At 47.4% G+C, this 15,000-nt stretch overlaps 3 protein-coding genes across 5 annotated transcripts in view; 2 read left to right on the top strand and 1 right to left on the bottom strand.

Annotated features, from left to right (window-relative positions):
* Positions 1 to 3,787, top strand: part of fbxo34 (F-box protein 34) — a 4,978-nt gene extending 1,191 nt beyond the window's left edge. Inside the window, exon 2 of the mRNA XM_084714274.1 lies at positions 1,690 to 3,787. Coding sequence (XP_084570400.1) covers positions 1,697 to 3,682 — 1,986 coding nt within the window. The 5' untranslated portion in view covers positions 1,690 to 1,696 and the 3' untranslated portion in view covers positions 3,683 to 3,787. The remainder of the gene's footprint in view (positions 1 to 1,689) is intronic.
* A 2,449-nt stretch (positions 3,788 to 6,236) lies between these two features.
* On the bottom strand, positions 6,237 to 13,160 carry jmjd7 (jumonji domain containing 7). The gene is made up of 9 exons (XM_084714269.1): positions 12,938 to 13,160; positions 12,461 to 12,614; positions 12,247 to 12,385; positions 11,237 to 11,354; positions 7,246 to 7,302; positions 7,028 to 7,123; positions 6,863 to 6,939; positions 6,609 to 6,768; positions 6,237 to 6,445 (listed from the first exon to the last, which is right to left on the bottom strand). Exons 1-9 carry the CDS (start codon positions 12,984 to 12,986, stop codon positions 6,357 to 6,359), a joined length of 939 nt encoding a protein of 312 aa, XP_084570395.1. The 5' UTR covers positions 12,987 to 13,160; the 3' UTR covers positions 6,237 to 6,356.
* A 1,033-nt stretch (positions 13,161 to 14,193) lies between these two features.
* The window catches only part of tbpl2 (TATA box binding protein like 2), an 8,301-nt gene continuing 7,494 nt past the window's right edge, over positions 14,194 to 15,000 (top strand). For all 3 annotated transcript variants that reach the window (XM_084714267.1, XM_084714266.1, XM_084714265.1), the window contains exon 1: positions 14,194 to 14,278. In XM_084714267.1, the coding sequence (XP_084570393.1) occupies positions 14,231 to 14,278 (48 nt within the window). In that variant the 5' untranslated portion in view covers positions 14,194 to 14,230. The remainder of the gene's footprint in view (positions 14,279 to 15,000) is intronic.

Raw genomic sequence — 15,000 nt, 5'->3', positions numbered from 1 at the left:
GTAAAACCAGTCCATCTGAGGGACTAACCAGTGCTTATAAGGCATTCTTAATCCTGCAGCTTTCATACTGAAGGAGTGTGTGTGTGTGTCTGTGTGTGTGTGTGTGTGTGTGTGTGTGTGTGTCTGTGTGTGTGTGTGTGTGTGTGTGTGTGTGTGTGTGTGTGTGTGTGTGTGTGATCACATGATTAACTGGCAGTAACGTTCAGAGCTGCGTTTGTTTTCAGTCAGAAATGTGTCCTTGAAAGGTCTGAGCTGTTTTTAACTCCGTGTTTATCTGAGAGGAGAACAAACGCCGACTCTGACATCACTCTGAGGATGCTAACATGCTAATGTTCACCACCTCAGGTAGCTGCCCACCTGCAGTCAGTAAATCCAGGCGCTCACCTGGTCGAGCAGGCAGGTGCCAAACAGGAATAAAGCTCTAAAAACTGTTTTGATAAAATACATTTTTCACTGTTTTCTTGTTATCTGAACTGATAATGAATCAAACTGTTGCTCCTCTGAGTTGTTAGCCTGCTAACATCTGCTGAAAAAAAACAGCTCTTCATTATTTTTCCTCCATGTTTTCAACATACAAATTCAGGTGTTAAATTATTCGTGGCAGTTAGTGCATTATTGATTATTAATGATCTTTTTCATAGTTTCAGAAAAACTATTTTTGGTGAAATTTACACCATTCAACTGTTCAAAGTCACCAAATCTTTTTATGCATTTTTAACTCTTTTCTACTCCTTAATACTTTTAGATAGAAACTCAATCTCTATCTGATCAGGAAACACACAGACCAACTGCAGAGAAGCTGCGTGTGGAGGAGACTGTTGTTAATGACATCACAAACTAACGTGATGGTTAATGACATCATCACCAACCAGATGCTCTTATAACATTAAACAGCTGTATAAAGAGGCCTAAACGTAAAACAGGAGAGTCTGTGTTTGTCTGTGAGAAACTTTCAGATCTTCTCACAGCAGAGTGAACAGGTGAGGGAGGAGAGGAGGACAGACTGATCACTAATCAATCACTGATACCGTCGTCCTCTCAGACTGATTAAAAAATAAAAATGACAAAGTTGGTGACAAACCAAACCTGAGTTTCACACAAATAAAGTCTGTGTAACATCGTGATGTTCACAGACAGTCTGCTGTCTGTAGTTTGACAGAGACAGAGGGTCGTGTCTAGAAGGGAACCCTAGACCTGTGAAATATCGCGAGAGTTTGATTATTTTAGTAGAAATGACGAACAGATAAAGAGTTACCTTCTAGACACGAGCGAAAAAGATGCGCCGCTCCAAAAATATAAAATCATGTGGTGTCGATGTTTTTAATGTGGAAAGTAGAAAGTAAAGTAAAAACAGTAAATTTAAATTTAAATACAAAGCATAATACATAATATAAATACATGTAAGATCGTGATAAAATCGAAATCGTGATTTTCTAATAAAAAAATCGTGATATGATGTTTTTGCCACCTGTACCTTCATCCTTCATATTTAAAGTCTGTACATTAGATTTATTCGTTTCTCACGTTTTCTTCACAAACCTGAAGATATTCAGTGTTAAATTCTTGTTTCGTTCCTCCTCTGCTCTTCAGCTTTCAGCAGCGTTCAAACTGCAGTTTCCTCAGAAATGTGTTTTCATGGTTTTGATGATGTCACCTGTGTCCCCGCCCCCTCGTCTCTCTGTCTCGCAGGACCATCATGCACCTGAAGTCGTGTCCGAAGCTCGTGCGCTCAGAGTTGCGTTTGGAGGCGGTCGGCGTCCAGACGCTGTCTCAGCAGAGCGGATGCTGTGTGAGGACCTGCAGCAGTAACCATGGCAACATCAGCAGCAGCAGCCGCCTGCCGTTCAGCATCATCTCCACCAACACGCTCCGCTGTGGCAACAACACAAACAACAACAACAACCACATCGGCAGCAGCGGCGCAGCGTCACTACGGCTGAAGGCATCGCCCGCCGCCGCCCTGCAGCTCCTCCCTCCGACGCCAGGCTACGAGAACCACGACTCGCTCAGACTGTACCAGACCGCCACAGACGACACAGACGCCCCGCTGGACATCTGGACCGTCATCAAACCCGGACACGTCCGTGAGAAGATAGCCATCTTCGCCTCAGATGGAGGGCGGGTCGACGGTGCTGGGGGCAGTGAACACAATTTGCCAAACAGCTCCGGCACCCGAGACAGGACGCCGGCCATGTGTACGAGCCACGGCGCCATGTCGGGGCTGTTACGGGCTGTGAAGGCCAAGGGAAGCTGGGAGGAAAACAGCAGCGCTAAACGGCGCCGCAGATCAGGAAACAGCCAGCAGGAACAGAGGACCCGAGGCGTGGATGCACAACAACATGCCCACAAACCGCCTCCACGGCGCTCAGACTCCGCCCAGCAGCGCAGATGCGAGGTGGTGACGACGGAGGAGGAGGAGCAGAAGGTGTCGGTGGTGGAGATGGTGGCGTTCCTGGAGCAGAGAGTCAGCGAACGGCCGCCGGACACAAAACCGCTCCTCGCCGTCCAAAGGAGCTCCACCTCCATCACGTTGTCCAGAGCCCCGCCCCCCTCAGAGCTAAGGGGGGAGGAGCCAGAGAGTGTCAGGGTGTCGGATATGGTGGCGAAGCTGGAGTCGGAGTGTCTGAGGAGGCGGGCGGAGGGTGAGCTGTCGAGGAGCAACAGCCTGAGGAGGACGGTGGGACGAGTCCTGCTCGCCACCACCGACCACAGCCCCGCCCCCTGCCGGCCCTCGTCACTGACATCATCAACCACATCATCAGTGACATCGTCATCATCACTGCCAGGGGCTCAGAGTGCTGGCGGTGAGCCAATCAGCTGCTCAGAAACACCAGTTGCAGTTCTGGCCACACCCCCCTCACCTGGCCTTACCCCGCCTCTCCTCCCCTCAAGTGAGGCTGCAGTCCAGGATCAGGTAGAGACGCAGGCTCCACCCCCTCAGTCAGAGGAGGCGGAGCCTCTGCCTGGCCTGTTGTTTCTATCTCCTGCTGCCTCAGAGCCCTGCCCCCCCAGAGACCCAGAGCCCCGCCCTCCTTGCCACAAAATGACCTTTGACACACAGCCCCGCCCCCCTGCTGCTGACTCTGATAGCCAATCGGAGAAGAAGAGGAGGAGGACACAGGCTGACAGAGCTCAGGAGGAGGAGCCTCTGGGCCAGGGTGTGTCGGAGGAGGAGCTCAGCAACGATGGCGGCGCGGCGTCTCTGAGCCGGCGCGCGTCCGTGTCGCAGGACTTCCTGGAGATGCGTCAGCGGCTGCAGCAGCTACTTGAGCCGCAGCCGTTCCTCGCCGTGCTGCCGCACCACCTGCTGCTGAAGATCCTCGTGTTGCTGCCCACGCACAGTCTGGCTGCGCTCAAGTGTACCTGCCACTACTTCAAGTTCATAATCGACACGTACGGCGTGCGGCCCGCTGACTCGCTGTGGGTGTCTGACCCCCGTTACCGCGACGACCCCTGCAAACAGTGCAAGAAGCGCTACGGCCGCGGCGACGTGTCGCTGTGCCGCTGGCACCACAAGCCGTACTGCCAGGCGCTGCCGTATGGCCCGGGATACTGGATGTGTTGCCACGGCGCCCACAGGGACGCCCCTGGCTGCAATGTGGGTCTCCATGACAACCGCTGGGTGCCAGCGTTCCACAGCATCAACGTGCCGATCTACAGGAGGAGCTGTGACGACGACTGAGAGAGAGAGAGAGAGAGAGAGAGAGAGAGAGAGAGAGAGAGAGAGAGAGAGAGAGAGAGAGAGAGAGAGAGAGTGAGAGAGAGTGAGTGAGAGAGAGAGAGAGAGAGAGAGAGAGAGAGAGTGTGTGAGAAACAGGTCGCTGACATAAACATCTGCTGCTCCCATGATGCAACAGCAGGTCACACCCCCCTTCAAACACGTCTGTGAGGGACAGTGTGGTTGTGTGAGGTCGTTGTCCACAGTCAGTGTGTTTCCTGCAGTAGACGTGTGGAGAAGCAGCAGCAGGTGGAGGAAGTTAACGAAACAGTTTGTAGAGTTCAGTTCAGAAACACACTGACGGTGGAAAAGTCCCGCAAACACCAACCTTAAAATAATACGAACTGTCCCTTTAAACAAACACATCCAGATACATGTAAACAGTTTAAACATGAACTGGTTGAGCTCCTCTGACAGACAGGTGTGTTCAGGTGTGTTCAGGTGTGTTCAGGTGTGACCTGACTTGCTTCATGTCGTCTCTCTGCAGTGTGGCGCCCCCTGCTGCTCAGACGCCTCCTCACAGCATCCAATCAAGTCTGGTCCTGTCACGTGTCATCGGTCGTCTCAGCAGCAGCTCGTTAACAGACCGTTGATGACAGACTGTCTCTCGTTAAGCGCAGCTCGTTAAGCGTCTCTTCAGTGACGAGCAGCAGTTGGAGGAAGTGTCCCAGTCACGACTCTTCTTCTTCTTCTGTCTCTGCTGCAGCTTGTAGAATATCTGTGTCACTGCACTCTGTACTGTCATAATTAATGATTATTGATCGGTTGGTAGCTGATCATGTTCATCAATGACAGAAAGTTCTTAATCAAATCTATAATCTGACACTAGATATTGATTTGATTGTTGATTGATTGATTCCACTTTTCTAAAACGGACCATAAAAAAACAAAGAAAAAAAGAGTAGGCATGAAGTCATGTGAGCGTTCAGAGCTCCGTCACGTGACCAGATCTGAACCAATCAGAGCGGTCCCTTCCTCTCACCTGATCACTGAAACAGTTTGTGTTATTGATCTGATCGTCACAGACTGATTCTTAGATTCATTTCTCACATCCAAACAGTCGATCGATCGCTGCCTGTTTACGAATGTCTCAGACAAACAAACAAACAAACAAGTCGAGACGTGAGGGGGCGGAGCTTCGCCGGGCGCCATGTTTGGAGCAGCAGCGAGTGGACAGTGGATGAATTTACCTGCACCTTGTTTGTGTTTACATTTGTACATAAAGAATCATAAAGAGTTTATTCTGAGCTCCTGTTTGTCCAATCAGCAGCTGAGTGATAATCACCTGTAACCCGTTCATTAAAATGATTCGCTGGAGGGAAGCGAGGAGGCGTGGCCTTGACTCTGGAGACGATGCAATATTAGAGACTGTACAGAAAAAAAAATAAGAATGTGAGGAGAAGAAAAAAGAAAAACGGCCTTTAACCTTCAGAGATTTTAGTTTTGTTTTTTAAAGGTTTGTTTGTTTTCTGTCTGCAGGCTGTTGGTGTTCAGCTGGTTTTGCTTTAATAAAGTGCTTTCTCATTGGTTCTTTTGGGTTAAAAAACAAACTGAACTGTCTCTACTCGTCTTTTATTTCATCTGTTCTTTTGACAAATTATTCGACAATGAAAAATCTGATCAATCAAGAAAATGTGGCACAGGTCTCTGAAAAGAACAGCTGGTTGTTTCCTTTCATGAAAAAACATTGATTGTGTTAACTTCGTGTTAACTTCGTGTTAACTTTGCGTTAACTTTGCGTTAACTTTGCGTTAACTTTGTGTTAACTTTGCGTTAACTTTGCCGTGTTGTGTCGCTCCGCTCTGTTGATGTTTGTTGTCTAATCGTAGTTAAAATAGTTTCTGTTCATGTTACTTTAATAAGTGAAAGTTCATTCAGAAGATCATCACATCAGAAAAGCATCAGTCCTTCGTACTTGTTTTTTCCAGTTTGAACATAAAACAGATCTTAAATTGAATTTTTGAACTTGAAACCTGCAGAAACTTTTTATCTAATAAAATATTCGGCTTCATTTTTACTGCCGTCACACAAACTGAAGCAGCAGCATCATAAATCACTTTAATAGAAGATCAATAAATCTGTTTCAGCTCTGACAGTTTTAGTAAATTATTAAACATCATGTGACTTTATTCAGACATGAGAACAAACATTTGAAGCTCCTGTAAAAACCTCAGGAGAAGCTTCAGGTGTAAATGTGACGTGACGTTCAGCTCTGATGTGTAAAAATCTGGTTTTCTTTTGTTCTTCAGGACGTTTTGAACCCAGAAACTCCAGAAATCATCTGATCATCAGTTCAGGTTTGAAAGTTTTTTTGTTTGGTTGTTTTTGTCTCAGGAAACATCCATGTGACTCTTTAATCCCTCTGTGTCTTTACATTGAATCAGAACATGAAGTCTCTGATATTTGGACTTTTATTGTGGTAGGACATCACAGAGAAGGAAGTGACATCAGAGACGATATGATAGCGACGTCCTGTCACCGAGTGATGAGTCTTAAATCGTCAGTAAATGAAACAGACTTTGGTCTTTGAATTTTCAGACTAAACTTTATTTGTTATTTGCTTCGGTGCTGTTCGTTCATTACTTCACTAACAAACACTGAACCAGTCCTCTGGTCACTGTGACATCATCATGTGATGTCACGTCGGCGCGGTGACCTGTGACAGCGTCTCCAGAAGCTGGAAGTAGTTGTATTTGATGTCGTAGTCCATGTCGTACCAGAAGTTCACTGCAGCACAGAAACACAAACACAAACAGATCAGATCAATAAATTAAACCAAACCTTTAATCAAACTCACGTTTTAGAACTGAAGATGGTGAATGTAGTTTTTTAAATTGTGTCTGTGGTGGATTCGGGTGCAGAGTTTTCTGTCTGTGGTGCGTTCAGGTACCTGCGATGCAGCCGTGCGTCTGCTGGACGTGGTGGAACCACAGTGACGGCAGGTACAGCATCTCTCCAGCCTTCACGCTGCAGCGAAGCGGCCGCGCTCTGCGGTACTGAGGGAACCGCTCCAGGTCAGGGTTCAGAGGGTCCAGAGGGATCCACGGGACCTGAGAGGGGCGGGGGGTCAGGAGGTGTAGTCAGGTCAGACTGCAGCGTTTTAAACAAGAGTGCTGAAAGTCACAGACGGCCACCTGAACGCACCTTCTCAGCGCCGCTTTGATCGACGACCTCGAACTCACCGTCGGCCCGCTGACGATAAACGGCCGGCTGATACTCACCTGACGGACACACACACTGTTACTATGGTTACTGGAGAGCATGCGTGGTGGTTGCTGTGGGATTATAGGGAGTTGTTGCTATGGTTACCATAGGGGATGAAGGGTCTGTCTGTGGGCGGCAGCAGTATGAAGTTTTTCTCTCCAGAGATCACACAGTACAGATTCTCATAGTGATCCTTGTGCACTGGAACACACACACACACACACACACACACACACACACACACACACACACACACACACATTAAACACACTGTTCACACACATTAAACACACACCGTCTGACGTGTTGTGTTCAGGGCTTACTGGACGTGACAGCACTCGCCTCTCCGAGCCAGAAATTGACAGCATCTGGTGACTTTCCTGAAAATAAATAAAAAAAATAAAAATAAGGGGGGGACAACACCTTCACTTGATCACATTTAATAAATTAATTATTTTAATCAATAATAAATAATTCTGGTACGGAGACGGAAGAAGAGACGTCGACCTCCTCTGACCATGACTACACCTCCCAGGACACTCCTCCCTCCGCCCGGTCGGAGCCCCCACCTGTCCACCACGGAGGACTGATGTCTCAGGTGTGTTTCTATCTGAAGAAGAAGAACTTTAGCTCCGCCCTCAAACACCTGCTGAAAGTGAGCGGCTTCAGGGACGCTCGTCTCCACGGAGGTGAGACGTCACGTGATTTATTATATTTAATACCAGCCTATCAGACACGAGCTGAGCTGATCCTCACCAAACCCCATTCAAAAAAACACCAATTTAAGACCGCAGTTTGTTTGTGAGCTGCTGCAGAAAATAAAAATAAAAAGATGAGAATAATTCCATCTTAAAAGTTAAAACCTTGAACATTTCACTCGTCACTGACGCCATGAACCATAATAATTAGCAGATTCATTAAATTAATTAGTAGTCGTCACACAAAACTGTAAAACTGGAGACAGAGAACGAGAGGATTCACCATAAATGTCCAAGTCGTTGAATTTAGTTTCCAGGGTGGCTTTGATCATTTCACTTTAGATTTTATTGTTTTAAATGTTTAGTTTACTGGTTTTAGTCTCAGTTTAACTTTTTTAAACTCCAAATTCTTTGATTTCAATTTCCTAAATGTGTATATTTTCTGGTTTCTGAGGACGTCATCTTGGACTTTGGGAAATGACCCAAACAACTAATCGATTGATCGAGAATTAATCAGTAAAGAAAATAAAAGTTAGAGGAGAGACTTGAAAAATAGATCAAAGGTTGAAAAACGGGTCTGATCACAGGAACAGCAGCAAATGTTGCTCCAAAAGCATTAAAGAAGTCTTCGTCTTCATCTTCGTCTCTTTTTTCATCCATTTGTCTTCTTCGCCGTCCTCCGTCTCATCTTCTTCTTTGTCTCCTTCCTGGCCTTTGTCTTTTTTTGTCCAGTTTATATTTGTATGTTTTAATTTGATTTGTCCACAGTGATGAAAACCCTGAAGTAGACGTGACGATGTTTGGTTCTTTAACACAACGTGTGTCCTGTGTGTCCTCAGGTGTCCTCAGGTGTCTGACGGCGTCTGAGGCGAAGCAGCTGTTGGAACGCAGAATCTGTCTGTGTGACAGATGTGTGTGTGCGGTCTGAGCCGGTCCAGGTGTGACAGATGTGTGTGCGGTCTGAGCCGGTCCAGGTGTGACAGATGTGTGTGCGGTCTGAGCCGGTCCAGGTGTGACAGATGTGTGTGCGGTCTGAGCCGGTCCAGGTGTGACAGATGTGTGTGTGCGGTCTGAGTCGGTCCAGGTGTGACAGATGTGTGTGTGCGGTCTGAGCCGGTCCAGGTGTGACAGATGTGTGTGTGCGGTCTGAGCCGTGTCCAGGTGTGACAGATGTGTGTGTGCGGTCTGAGCCGGTCCAGGTGTGACAGATGTGTGTGTGCGGTCTGAGCCGTGTCCAGGTGTGACAGATGTGTGTGTGCGGTCTGAGCCGGTCCAGGTGTGACAGATGTGTGTGTGCGGTCTGAGCCGTGTCCAGGTGTGACAGATGTGTGTGTGCGGTCTGAGTCGGTCCAGGTGTGACAGATGTGTGTGTGCGGTCTGAGCCGTGTCCAGGTGTGACAGATGTGTGTGCGGTCTGAGTCGGTCCAGGTGTGACAGATGTGTGTGCGGTCTGAGTCGGTCCAGGTGTGACAGATGTGTGTGTGCGGTCTGAGCCGTGTCCAGGTGTGACAGATGTGTGTGTGCGGTCTGAGCCGTGTCCAGGTGTGACAGATGTGTGTGCGGTCTGAGTCGGTCCAGGTGTGACAGATGTGTGTGTGCGGTCTGAGCCGGTCCAGGTGTGACAGATGTGTGTGTGCGGTCTGAGCCGTGTCCAGGTGTGACAGATGTGTGTGTGCGGTCTGAGTCGGTCCAGGTGTGACAGATGTGTGTGTGCGGTCTGAGCCGGTCCAGGTGTGACAGATGTGTGTGTGCGGTCTGAGCCGTGTCCAGGTGTGACAGATGTGTGTGTGCGGTCTGAGCCGGTCCAGGTGTGACAGATGTGTGTGTGCGGTCTGAGCCGTGTCCAGGTGTGACAGATGTGTGTGTGCGGTCTGAGTCGGTCCAGGTGTGACAGATGTGTGTGTGCGGTCTGAGCCGTGTCCAGGTGTGACAGATGTGTGTGTGCGGTCTGAGCCGGTCCAGGTGTGACAGATGTGTGTGTGCGGTCTGAGCCGTGTCCAGGTGTGACAGATGTGTGTGTGCGGTCTGAGTCGGTCCAGGTGTGACAGATGTGTGTGTGCGGTCTGAGCCGTGTCCAGGTGTGACAGATGTGTGTGCGGTCTGAGTCGGTCCAGGTGTGACAGATGTGTGTGCGGTCTGAGTCGGTCCAGGTGTGACAGATGTGTGTGTGCGGTCTGAGTCGGTCCAGGTGTGACAGATGTGTGTGCGCGGTCTGAGCCGTGTCCAGGTGTGACAGATGTGTGTGTGCGGTCTGAGCCGTGTCCAGGTGTGACAGATGTGTGTGTGTGCGGTCTGAGCCGTGTCCAGGTGTGACAGATGTGTGTGTGTGCGGTCTGAGCCGGTCCAGGTGTGACAGATGTGTGTGTGTGCGGTCTGAGCCGTGTCCAGGTGTGACAGATGTGTGTGTGCGGTCTGAGCCGTGTCCAGGTGTGACAGATGTGTGTGCGCGGTCTGAGCCGTGTCCAGGTGTGACAGATGTGTGTGTGCGGTCTGAGCTGGTCCAGGTGTGACAGATGTGTGTGCGCGGTCTGAGCCGTGTCCAGGTGTGACAGATGTGTGTGTGCGGTCTGAGCCGTGTCCAGGTGTGACAGATGTGTGTGTGTGCGGTCTGAGCCGTGTCCAGGTGTGACAGATGTGTGTGTGCGGTCTGAGCCGTGTCCAGGTGTGACAGATGTGTGTGTGTGCGGTCTGAGCCGGTCCAGGTGTGACAGATGTGTGTGTGTGCGGTCTGAGCCGTGTCCAGGTGTGACAGATGTGTGTGTGTGCGGTCTGAGCCGGTCCAGGTGTGACAGATGTGTGTGTGTGCGGTCTGAGCCGTGTCCAGGTGTGACAGATGTGTGTGTGTGTGGTCTGAGCCGGTCCAGGTGTGACAGACGTGTGTGTGCGGTCTGAGCCGTGTCCAGGTGTGACAGACGTGTGTGTGCGGTCTGAGCCGGTCCAGGTGTGACAGACGTGTGTGTGCGGTCTGAGCCGGTCCAGGTGTGACAGATGTGTGTGTGCGGTCTGAGCCGTGTCCAGGTGTGACAGATGTGTGTGTGTGCGGTCTGAGCCGGTCCAGGTGTGACAGATGTGTGTGTGTGCGGTCTGAGCCGTGTCCAGGTGTGACAGATGTGTGTGTGTGCGGTCTGAGCCGTGTCCAGGTGTGACAGACGTGTGTGTGCGGTCTGAGCCGTGTCCAGGTGTGACAGACGTGTGTGTGCGGTCTGAGCCGGTCCAGGTGTGACAGACGTGTGTGTGCGGTCTGAGCCGTGTCCAGGTGTGACAGACGTGTGTGTGCGGTCTGAGCCGGTCCAGGTGTGACAGACGTGTGTGTGCGGTCTGAGCCGGTCCAGGTGTGACAGATGTGTGTGTGTGCGGTCTGAGCCGTGTCCAGGTGTGACAGATGTGTGTGTGCGGTCTGAGCCGGTCCAGGTGTGACAGATGTGTGTGTGCGGTCTGAGCCGTGTCCAGGTGTGACAGATGTGTGTGTGCGGTCTGAGCCGGTCCAGGTGTGACAGATGTGTGTGTGCGGTCTGAGCCGGTCCAGGTGTGACAGATGTGTGTGTGCGGTCTGAGCCGGTCCAGGTGTGACAGATGTGTGTGTGCGGTCTGAGCGTGCTCAGTAGCGTGAACTCACCCAGAGCTTCACTCATCCAGGAGACGTGAGGCTCGACGTCGTCTGTGAGCTCGGAGAGTTCGTCCAGCAGGTTGGAACACTGCTTCTGAACGTAGAACACACCTCCACCTGTCTGCACCTGCAACACACACCGGAATGGAACTCAGCCCTCATGTCTCATTATTACCTCATCAATCATGTGATCGATTGATCTGAAATCTCTTCATTTTAAAATCTTCTCACAGTTTGATCAGTTCTGGTTTAAAACGTTTGTTTACTGTTACAGAAGATACGCAGTAAAAAATACTTCATACAACAGAATATTACAGTTTTAATACAACGGCAGCATTCACCTGCTCAGGTGTGAAAAAAAACTGTAAATCTATAAAAGAATAAGAAAATAAATAACTGCAGTATTCAGCAGTACTCTGCAGTACTCTGCAGTACTCTGCAGTATTCAGCAGTACTCTGCAGTACTCTGCAGTACTCTGCAGTATTCAGCAGTACTGGGCAGTACTCTGCAGTACTCTGCAGTATTCGGCAGTACTCTGCAGTACTCTGCAGTATTCAGCAGTACTGGGCAGTACTCTGCAGTACTCTGCAGTACTCTGCAGTATTCGGCAGTACTGGGCAGTACTCGGCAGTACTCTGCAGTACTCTGCAGTATTCGGCAGTACTCGGCAGTACTCTGCAGTACTCTACAGTATTCAGCAGTACTGGGCAGTACTCTGCAGTATTCAGCAGTACTGGGCAGTACTCTGCAGTACTCTGCAGTATTCGGCAGTACTCGGCAGTACTCGGCAGTACTCTGTAGTATTCAGCAGTACTGGGCAGTACTCGGCAGTACTCTGCAGTACTCTGCAGTATTCGGCAGTACTCGGCAGTACTCTGCAGTACTCTGCAGTATTCAGCAGTATTCAGCAGTACTCGGCAGTACTCTGCAGTACTCTGTAGTATTCAGCAGTACTGGGCAGTACTCTGCAGTACTCTGCAGTACTCTGCAGTACTCTGTACTCCTGCGTGTGACTCACCCTCCCCTCGATGACGTCCAGCACCGAGTTAAAACTCATCCGTCTCTCTTCGGGCATCATGAAGCGGTCGCCGCTGACGGCGTCGGCGTATCCGTTAGGAGTCACCGCCACGCTGATGACCTTTGACCCCACCTTCTCTCTGCACACAGGAAACACCCCAATTAACACCCGCGCTCTAACCACAGAAGAAGAAGACTGGGCGGGGCCTACTCACCTCAGGTACTCCAGGCTCCACCTGGACAGAGCCGGCCAATGGTTGAAGGCGTTCCGGATGATGCAGGGCTTGTTTGGACCAATCCAGTCGCGGTAGAAGGTCAGTGGGTCAGGTGGTCCCTCCAGGTGAGGCACTGATTGGTTCAGATACAGATCTGAACAGTGGCGGCCAAAAGGAGACTTTTTGTTCAACATATTCTGACATTTTATGGCTCAAACTACTTATTGATTAATGATCGACAGATTAATCAATAAAGAAAATAATTGTTACAGGACAGACTTGAAAAATAGAGAATATTAATATAAAAATAATATACAAATTCAGAAATGTGTGTAAAAAAAAGTTTAATGTTCATTCAGAAACTTTAAATAATTAAATGTACAGAAAATAATAAATATATGATGATAGAATCAAATGAATTAATATTCTATCGAAGATATTTTAATTATAATCATTTATTTAAAGTTTGTTTCTCACCGCGAGCCTCCAGGCTGAACTCCGTCAGTCGTTTCGTCACAGCCTCCATCCTGTTTCTTCTTCTTCATCACAAACTGCGTCACAGACACGTCATTGGATATCTGGTCAGATATCAGTTATCAATCAGCGGCAATAATCGATGAACGCTCCGCTGTCTCGCTCTACACATTCACGCAGCCATGCTGTTGTGTTGACATCCTGTGCGCATGCGCGGAGCTCCGACCCTGCAGGGTTTGGAGGGGAGCCGGTTTCCCCCTGCTGGAGGGAGGGGGAACTGCAGATACATCCGCAGTTACTACGCTACAGTAATCTGATTACTTTGCGCATACACAATATAAAACGACATATAATCAATTACAATCATTACAGATTGATCCACCAGCAGGAAATAAAATCACTAAAGTAAAATAAAATAAAATAAAATCCAATATTTCTTTTTTGGTTGGTCAACAGGATGTTTTCAGTGTTTCTGAACCATCAATAAAAATAAATCAATAAAAACATTAAAAGAAAAAACACTGAATGACTCAATAATTACAAATCATTCATATAGATTATTCTTCAGAATGAATTATTTTACTTTAAGTAGATTTTGATTCTAATACTTTCATATTTTTATTTCAGTAACATGTTAATGCAGGACTTTTACTTGTAACGGAGTAATTCAGCGCTGTAGTTTATTACTTTTACTGAAGTAAAACTGCTGTTAAAATCAGTTTTTTAAAGTTTCACTCTGAACTTTATATATTTCTGCAGAAAGTAGAGAATTTATACACTGATTTTCTATTTTTCTTCATCTCTCTATTAGAATATTGTATTAAACATTTATATTTTCTTTTAATTTAATTATTTCATTTAATTTAATGTATTTATCATATATTTTTTACTTTTATAGTTTAATTTGGTTATAAAACTGTTTTTATTTCTCCACACAGACAACGACAGGTTTATTGATTAGACTGATCAGATGAATATTGGAGATGTTTCAGGATGAAGGAGGTCAGAGAGGACGGCATCTCTCTCTCTCTCTCTCTCTCTCTCTCTCTCTCTCTCTCTCTCTCTCTCTCTCTCTCTCTCTCTCTCTCTCTCTCTCTCTCTCTCTCTCTCTCTCTCTCTCTCTCTCTCTCTCTGTGTGTGTGTGTGTGTGTGTGTGTGATGAGTTCAGGATTGGATGCAGCTGTGTGTGCAGCTCTGGTCCTGAAAACAGGTCCTGGAAGGTCCTGGAAGGTCCTGGAAGGAGCCTGAGGAGTCTCAGGTGTCTCAGGTGTCTCAGGTGTCTCAGGTGTCTCAGGTATGGACGAGTCGGTGTTGGAGCGATACTTCGATGATTCCATTGCAAATGTGAGTAAACGCCGACTGACTCGTCCAGATGTGACGTGTTGTCAACATCCAAAACTTTATTTAAACAAATCACATGAACACTGAGATCATTCAGTCACATGTTTGTTTGTCAAACAAAACGGAGCAGATTTTTTACTGAGGTTTGATTTTATTTTTGAAACACGAGGTGAAAATCAGTTTTTATTTCTGAACCGATGAGAATCTGTGAAGGAAAAAACATTTTAGGTTTTTATATTTGATGTTTTCAACTTTATTTGGTCACAGATCAAAACAAACAAACAGGAAACTAAACTCAATTGTAGATTTTCAGTATAAAAAAAACAAAATAAACCATCAGTTTATTTTCTGTGAATCTGAGGTTTGAAGTTTTTATCTTGTAGTTTTGACAAACTGATTCTAACGTGTTTATATTGGATTTAATATTTCAGGCCCACAAACAGAATCTTTATCTGTGACACTGACCTCAGATCAGACAAACATTACATCAATATTACTTTACCTGCTAAAACAAACTGTATATATGAATAAATGTTGTTTCTGGTCTAAACGTGTCTTCAAAAAAAAAAAAAGCAGCCTTAAATATGAAATATAAATTCTTTTTCAGAACATCAAAACCCTCAGATTCAGTTTATTTTAATGTCAAATCATCCAGAAGATCAGAGAGTTCAGATTCAACAACATGATGACATCACACACGTCAATAAATCCAGTTATTGATCAAC

This window comes from Lutjanus erythropterus, unplaced genomic scaffold (assembly GCF_056507025.1).
Source record: "Lutjanus erythropterus isolate fLutEry1 unplaced genomic scaffold, fLutEry1.hap2 Scaffold_171, whole genome shotgun sequence".
Taxonomy (NCBI): domain Eukaryota; kingdom Metazoa; phylum Chordata; class Actinopteri; order Lutjaniformes; family Lutjanidae; genus Lutjanus; species Lutjanus erythropterus.
The sequence above is the reverse complement of the archived record's forward strand: the minus strand, read 5'-3'. Positions and strand labels throughout refer to the sequence as shown.

Excerpts from the sequence above, each read along its gene's own strand:
- jmjd7 (XM_084714269.1), bottom strand. The coding sequence starts at position 12,986 with ATGGAGGCTGTGACGAAACGACTGACGGAGTTCAGCCTGGAGGCTCGC. Across the intron at positions 12,615-12,937 it reads GTTCAGCCTGGAGGCTCGCG|ATCTGTATCTGAACCAATCA; the intron begins GTGAGAAACAAA and ends GCCACTGTTCAG. Across the intron at positions 6,446-6,608 it reads GACGCACGGCTGCATCGCAG|TGAACTTCTGGTACGACATG; the intron begins GTACCTGAACGC and ends TCTGTGCTGCAG.